The 6,771-nt window shown below is 38.6% G+C and overlaps 1 protein-coding gene and 1 pseudogene across 1 annotated transcript; one reads left to right on the top strand and one right to left on the bottom strand.

The window, feature by feature from the left end:
• The first annotated feature begins 3,002 nt into the window (after window positions 1-3,002).
• On the top strand, window positions 3,003-4,277 carry LOC145490657 (uncharacterized; annotated as a pseudogene).
• Window positions 4,278-4,571: 294 nt separating this feature from the next.
• On the bottom strand, window positions 4,572-5,072 carry LOC145490456 (uncharacterized). The gene has a single exon (XM_081469572.1). The coding sequence runs from the start codon at window positions 5,070-5,072 to the stop codon at window positions 4,572-4,574; it is 501 nt and encodes a 166-aa protein (XP_081325698.1).
• Between the last annotated feature and the right edge of the window lie 1,699 nt (window positions 5,073-6,771).

Here is a 6,771-nt window from a genome sequence, read left to right as displayed (position 1 = left end):
ATTTGATAATTAGATTAATTATTGTTTATCAGTGAAATGAAAATTTACTTTTTGAATAAAACGAAATCGTTCCTCTTCTACTTCTCAGCAGATATTTAACTTTTATATTCCATTTATCTCCAGCAATAAGTTAAAAAAAAATACACATCTTTCTTATATTTTCGTGGAAACAAAGGTATCTTGTTGCATGCATTAGCGAAGAAAACAAAAGTATCAAATTACAAACGTTGGCGTGAAAAGTAATGCTACAAAATGAACGAAACTCAAGATAAAATACCACAATGAATTTAAAACGTCTTGACAAACGGTAATTGTAAGTTATTTTTGGGCAAAATACAAACGTGAAACATACACACGACTAAGAATATGTCTTATCAAGTCTTTGCCCGCTCATATTCTGCAAAGGGGAAAAGGCCTAGTTGACTACCAAGGGAGAGAACAGTAGGGGTGAGGACCTGTGTGACTACTGCATCAGAGCCGTAAATTACACTCTGCACTATCTGAGATTGTCTTACTAGTTTTTGAAGACCTTATACATGTAGATAGTGCAGATGGTGTGGGTTAATTTAGGGACTTAGATGTAAAAGGAATTTGAAAAACTGTTCATATAATGTGTGTTTTGTAATTAATCCTCACTGGAATGTCTTGTGAAATTTTGATATATTATAATGTGCCAATGTATTGATCGCAGAACCTTGTGAAAAGCTAGAACTTCAAACCAAAAAGTGACATTTGAACTGCAGTAACCACATAGACTCTCGCCCTCTCAGCTTCTACGGATTAATATCGGCTGTAAAGTCTATTCGGACTGATTCTAATTTTCAAGATTTATAGAACACCGACCACGAATATGAGCCACTTACAACAAGAATTTTACAAGTCAAAAAAGCAATTACATTAATATATAAAAAACTGATTAGTAAGAAGAATTTAACCCCAGAGTCAAGTCAAAAGAAGTGGCTAGAGGATTGTGGCCTACCAATAAATGACAACATAAATTGAACTGCTGCATATCTTTTAAGAGCACTTAGCTGGTAGAGCACTAAGCTGATAGAGTTTCAGTTTAAATTCTTACATAGACGTGTACCAACCAATAACTTCTTATTTAGAATAGGTATACAGGGCGATGGAAAGTGCAGTTTTTGTCACACCACCTCTGGGTCAATAATTCATCTTTTTTGGTCATGCCGCCAAACATCTCACTTTTGGAATAAACTTACTGAACGGCTGAAAAACTTAAATTTACTTCCTAAAGATTAGGCTTTGACAAATATTACTGCTTTGGGTCTGAGGCCAGATATCTCTCACTTTGCGCTTCTTATTAATTAATGCTTTCTCTTAGCACGATATCACATATGGCTTGCTAAAACAAACGATGATCATCAAATCTTACGCATTTCATATGCACACTAAAATCACAATATGAAATAGAAACAAAAAGTGGAGACACAAAGAAATGGTAATCTCTTACAGGATATATGAGGATTTAATTATTTAACAAGAAATAAAATACAAACAGCGGCAACAAACATAACCCATGAACTACGCATGGTTTGGAACAACTATCTAAAATTTTCTTGACGTTTCGCATGCTACAGCATGCATCTTCAGAAGTGGCGGTTACAAAAAAAACGAAAGATTTAAAACTTAAAAATACAAAGCGAAGTACTGGTAACTAACTAAACAATAACGAAAACAAAAGGTGATAGCTAATAAAGTGACAGCTTTTCACTGCTAGCATTGTCATTAAGTGTTGGTTTTAAGTCTCGTATAAACAATGTTTCTTTTATTTTACAATGTAAATCATATTGTCCACTAGCTAAGACCTCGAAATGGTCCAATTTGATGTTATGGCCGGTGGAGATCGCGTGATCAGCAACAGCGGAAGCGTGACCCACTTGCGTAAGGGTTTTAAAATGCTCGACCTTTCTGTCATGCAGTCGTCGCTTTGTTTCGCCGATATAGAAAGCGTCACAATCCCAGCAGCTGGCTTTGTATACGACTTTAGATTTTTGCGAGCGATTTAAACGATCTTTGTAAGGAAAAAAGGACTTAACTCGGCAAGTGTTCTGAAAAATCAACCTAAGATTGACGAAACCAAAACATTTATTAACACAAGATTTAAGATGGCGTTTAAAAACTTCGCTTCGGAAACCTAAATAAGGAAGCACAAGGATTACATCTCTCTTGGGAACCGTGGTAACAGTTTCGGAAGGTCTGTTCCTATGCTTGTTTAAGACATCATTCATATTGAAGGAAATTATGCCTTTCGGGTAACCATTTAGAAGTAGAGTTTTCTTTAGATCAGAGAGAGCAGCCTGTAATGAAGAAAATGTTGAACAGATGCAAAAACAGCGATAAGTGAGAGTGCGGATCAGATTGATTTTGTACCTTCTTGGTGTGAAAGAATCCCACTTGGTGTAAAGACATGTGAAGGTCTTTTTTCGGTGTACTCTTGTAGAAAATGAATTTATTTGCCGCCAAATAAAAGTGTTTATGACTCCTACCCACTTTTATTAATTATTAAATGTAACTATTACAGTTTAACAACTAAGGTAAGCTAGGGAGGAATGGCAGTGAGCAGGGTTCAACCGGAGGGGGATGGAGTGTAATTTGTGCAACGTAACAAAAGGATTGAGTAATAGTCACGAGACTATCTGATGACCTAACTGACAATAGATTGATTATTTGGCAATAGTCACGAGTTGAGACGGAAAAGTACATAGCGCCGTCTAATTAATTTAACGGTGGGGATTAAACGCCCCCGTTATTTTATACGTCTAAATCGTGAAACCATATCTGATCTTCAATTATGGCTTACTTTTCTAGAAGCCTACAATGGCAGATCCTTCTTTTTAGATTATGTTTGGCTTTCATCTACAAAACTGCATCTTTACACCGATGCAGCAGGCTCGTTAAGTTACGGTGCAGTTTTTGCCTCGCACTGGTTTTACGGTAAATGGCCCGATAGCTGGATAGGTACAAATATAATAATTCTAGAAATGTTTGCTATCGTTGTAAGCATTTCCATATGGGCATCAAAACTAGAAAATAAGTGTATTTTGTTTCACACCGATAATCAAGGCTTAGTAGAAGTAATTAATAAGAAAACAACCAAAGATAAAAAGCTATTAGCTCTCTTGCGGGCGCTTGTTTTGCAATGTTTAAAGCATAATATTCTATTTCGGGCTATTCACGTGCCTGGGGTGCTCAATGTCAAAGCTGATGCTCTATCGCGCTTACAGGTCACGAAATTCAAGTCCCTTGGCCAGGGCATGGATCGCGAACCGACGCTTGTTCCAGTGCCTCTTCTTCCGGAGAGTTGGCCTCTATAACTACAACGCTTTTAGCTGCTAGCTTAAATAAGGGTTCTACTGAAGTATACAAACGATCATGAAAACTATTTACAGATTGGGCACAATCTTTTTTAGGTGTCACAACATTAGTTTTACCTTTAACACCAGCTGTTGTAGCACTATATGTGTCACACCTGTATTCACTTAATTACGCTTGCTCAACTGTCACCAGTTATTTATCAGCTCTTGGCTATGCTCACAAGCTAGCAGGAGTCAATGATCCAACAGAAACTGCAATCATTAGACAACTTCTCAAGGGTTATCGCAAGTTAGCTCCGTCGCACGATGTGCGTCTTCCAATTACATTACCGATATTAACGCGACTCATTGCCTCTTTTGACCACACAACGGAGTCAGCGTATCAATTGCATATGTTATCAGTCATGTGCTCTTTAGCCTTTTTTGCATTTTTGCGTATTGGCGAGATCACAGTTAACAGTAGCAATCACAGTAATCTTATTATGCTTCCGCAGCTGGAGCAGTTACTCAACCGCCTAGGGCAGGTCACGGCCCTGCAGCTCACAATCTCTAAGTACAAACATAGTGATACCGGGCCCCCCTTTGTTATTTATATCTATAAAGAAGACTTATGTTGTCCAGTGAGAACTATATTAGATTTCATATCTACTAGAGGAACCGCCCGCGGTCCTTTGTTTTGTTGGCCAGACGGGGCGCCCATTAAAAGAAACTTTTTTGTGGAGCAACTCAATAGGGCACTTCGTTTTTGTAAGCTCGATCCTGCTTTGTACAAATCGCACAGTTTTCGAATAGGAGCAGCCACTTGGGCTGCGGCCAAAGGTTTTACCGACACACAGATCCGCCAGTTAGGAAGGTGGAAATCTAACGCCTTTCTCCAGTATATTCGTACACCTAGCCTATCGACCAAGGTAGTCTCTTTACAAGTTTAGTCCACACGCAGGTGATGTGGTTATTTGCTGTTTATATACAATCACGTCAATCATTATTTGGTCACCAGTCCTCGGGTGGGCCGGGCCTCCCTTCTGGAGGCTTCTGGCCGTTTTTCTCGTGCCCTCACCTTTGCTAGAGCTTTACGAACGAAATAATCGTTCCTAATTAGTTTTATTTGACTATGTATAATTTAATCAATAAAGCGGCCACCTCGTGTGGCCAAAATTTATCCCAACACTGGATCTGGATTACATTTTTGGGGGGCGCTCTTTGCAAACAAAGCTCGGCTGTTGACCAAATAATTGACTATAGTTTTTTCATTAAGTTGTATTTAATTGCATCTGGGAAAGGAGACATAAAGGCACTTTGATGGCGTTTGATGAGGACATCTAAGAATGGGATCTCTTGGTTTTCTTCGAGTTCTATAGTAAATTTGATATTGGGATGCCTGTTGTTGAGGTAATGTAGAAAACTTGTAGCTTTGTCCTTCTTGTCAAACAAGGAGAAAGTGTCATCTACATATCGAAACCAAATGGATGGACAGGCCACGGTATCACTCACCCGCTGCTCCTCGAAATGGCATATAAAAATGTTAGCTAAAACAGGACCCAATGGTGACCCCATAGCAACACCATCAACCTGATCATAATATTGTCCGTCAAATATGAAGTGGCTTTTCTTCGTCGCAAACTCAAGCAAAGTTTTAAGGGCTGGTCTTGGTAATGTCGGAGGCTCAGGGAGAGAGTACAACTTATTGAGACAAATTTGAATTGTTTCATCAGGCGGTACCTTGTTGTTCCAAACCATGCGTATTTCATGTGTTATGTTTGTTGCCGCTGTTTGCATTTTAGTTATTGTTAAATTGAAATGACCAAAGAACAAGAGTGTTTATGATTTAATTATTATTTTACATTATCATATGGCAGTGTCTCACAAGGACTGGGAACTACCGAACTCACGAATTTGATTGGCTGAAATCGATATTGACCACGGTCTAGATTTTCCCGTTTATGGAAGTGCCAAAAAGCCTGATGACAAAAAAAAGTAAAGAGGACGAACAAATTTCGGCAGGTTTATGTTAAGCTCATCGCCGTTCGGAAGCAAAATGTCAGCAAACCAGTTACATTAAACGAATTAAACTTTTCTTCTTTGTCATATAATAAACATCTTATTAACCGAGCTAAGTCGGTCTGTGTGGGAGAATCTTGACCTCGATGGTGTGTACAGACCTCACTGCGTTCGGTCTGTACTCACGACCTCGGTCAAGATTCTCCCATACAGATCTCCTGCTCGGTTAATAAGAGCTATTAAATTTTCTATACCTATCGGTATCTATCTCCTACCCATTCGTCTATTTCTAATCTCCTGTCAGATGCATAACTCATTTTACCTTTAATGTACCACATGCCTTTGGTCTGTTTTTTATGTTTCTATAGTGCAACCTCAAGCTGTAATGATAACTATCTATTTTTCTTTTTTTTCCTTTGCCCCTTGTCGTCACTGTTAGAAGTGTAAGTCGTGTAACTGTATTTGTTAGTAGTGTAAGTCGTTTAGATATTGTAATTTAAATAGTATAAATAATTAGAGCAATATAATGTAAATAGAGCTAGTGTTGTAAGTAAGCATTGTTTTCCCTTTGTTATTGCAAATAAAAAAAAATAAACAAAAAATAAACAAACCAATTACCGTGAAGCTTCCAGCCATTAAAGTACTGTAAAATGGAAATCCACTAGGCTTGATTTGTCGTCTTTGTCGGTAAGTGAGATACTGCTAGCTTTTGTTTTAGAATGAGAACTTCTGCCATCATGCTGTCCCACATGCTATTTTGTAGCGGAGCCCCATACCTTAAGAAATTTGGTAACCCATCGATCTGAAAAATGTAGGTTGTCACGTGACTGTCCGTGCGTACGTCCGAACGCCAATACCTTAAAAACTACATAGCTACATCTTTGATTTTGGGCATCCACGCTATCGCTAATTGACAGCTTCACAACAAGCTATCCGCTGACCAGTATCGCGTGACCATATCGCGGGCTCAGTTTTAGAGCTCATCGAGGTTGCGTGTGCGTGTGCTGACCAGTTATTGGTTTTCCAATTGGATCGCGGGCTCAAGTCAGGTTATTTCTCTGGGGGAGAAGGAGGGAGTACTCGCAAAGACAAAATTTCGGCGCAAATTAACCCCTGGCGGGTTGTTGACTTTTCTACTGACATATTCCTGGCACAATCGTCTCTTGAAAAGTCCCTGATATATTAGCTTATATCGCGTACGTAATTTCTACAATCTTGGTTAGACTTATTGGGTTTAGTTTGTTAAAATTTAATTGAAAAAAATAGGGAAACCACGCGGCTTTTAGGCTTGGCTAAAACTATACATTTCGACTATTTTGCATATTATATCGTCAGGGAAAGCAATCGCACCAGTCACTCTAGGCACGTTCCATTCGAAAAAAATTCTGGAAATTTTGGTTCAAAATCGAATGGAACAGAAAGTTTCCGGAAACTCGTT

This window comes from Orbicella franksi, chromosome 6 (assembly GCF_964199315.1).
Source record: "Orbicella franksi chromosome 6, jaOrbFran1.1, whole genome shotgun sequence".
Taxonomy (NCBI): Eukaryota; Metazoa; Cnidaria; class Anthozoa; order Scleractinia; family Merulinidae; genus Orbicella; species Orbicella franksi.
The sequence above is the reverse complement of the archived record's forward strand: the minus strand, read 5'-3'. Positions and strand labels throughout refer to the sequence as shown.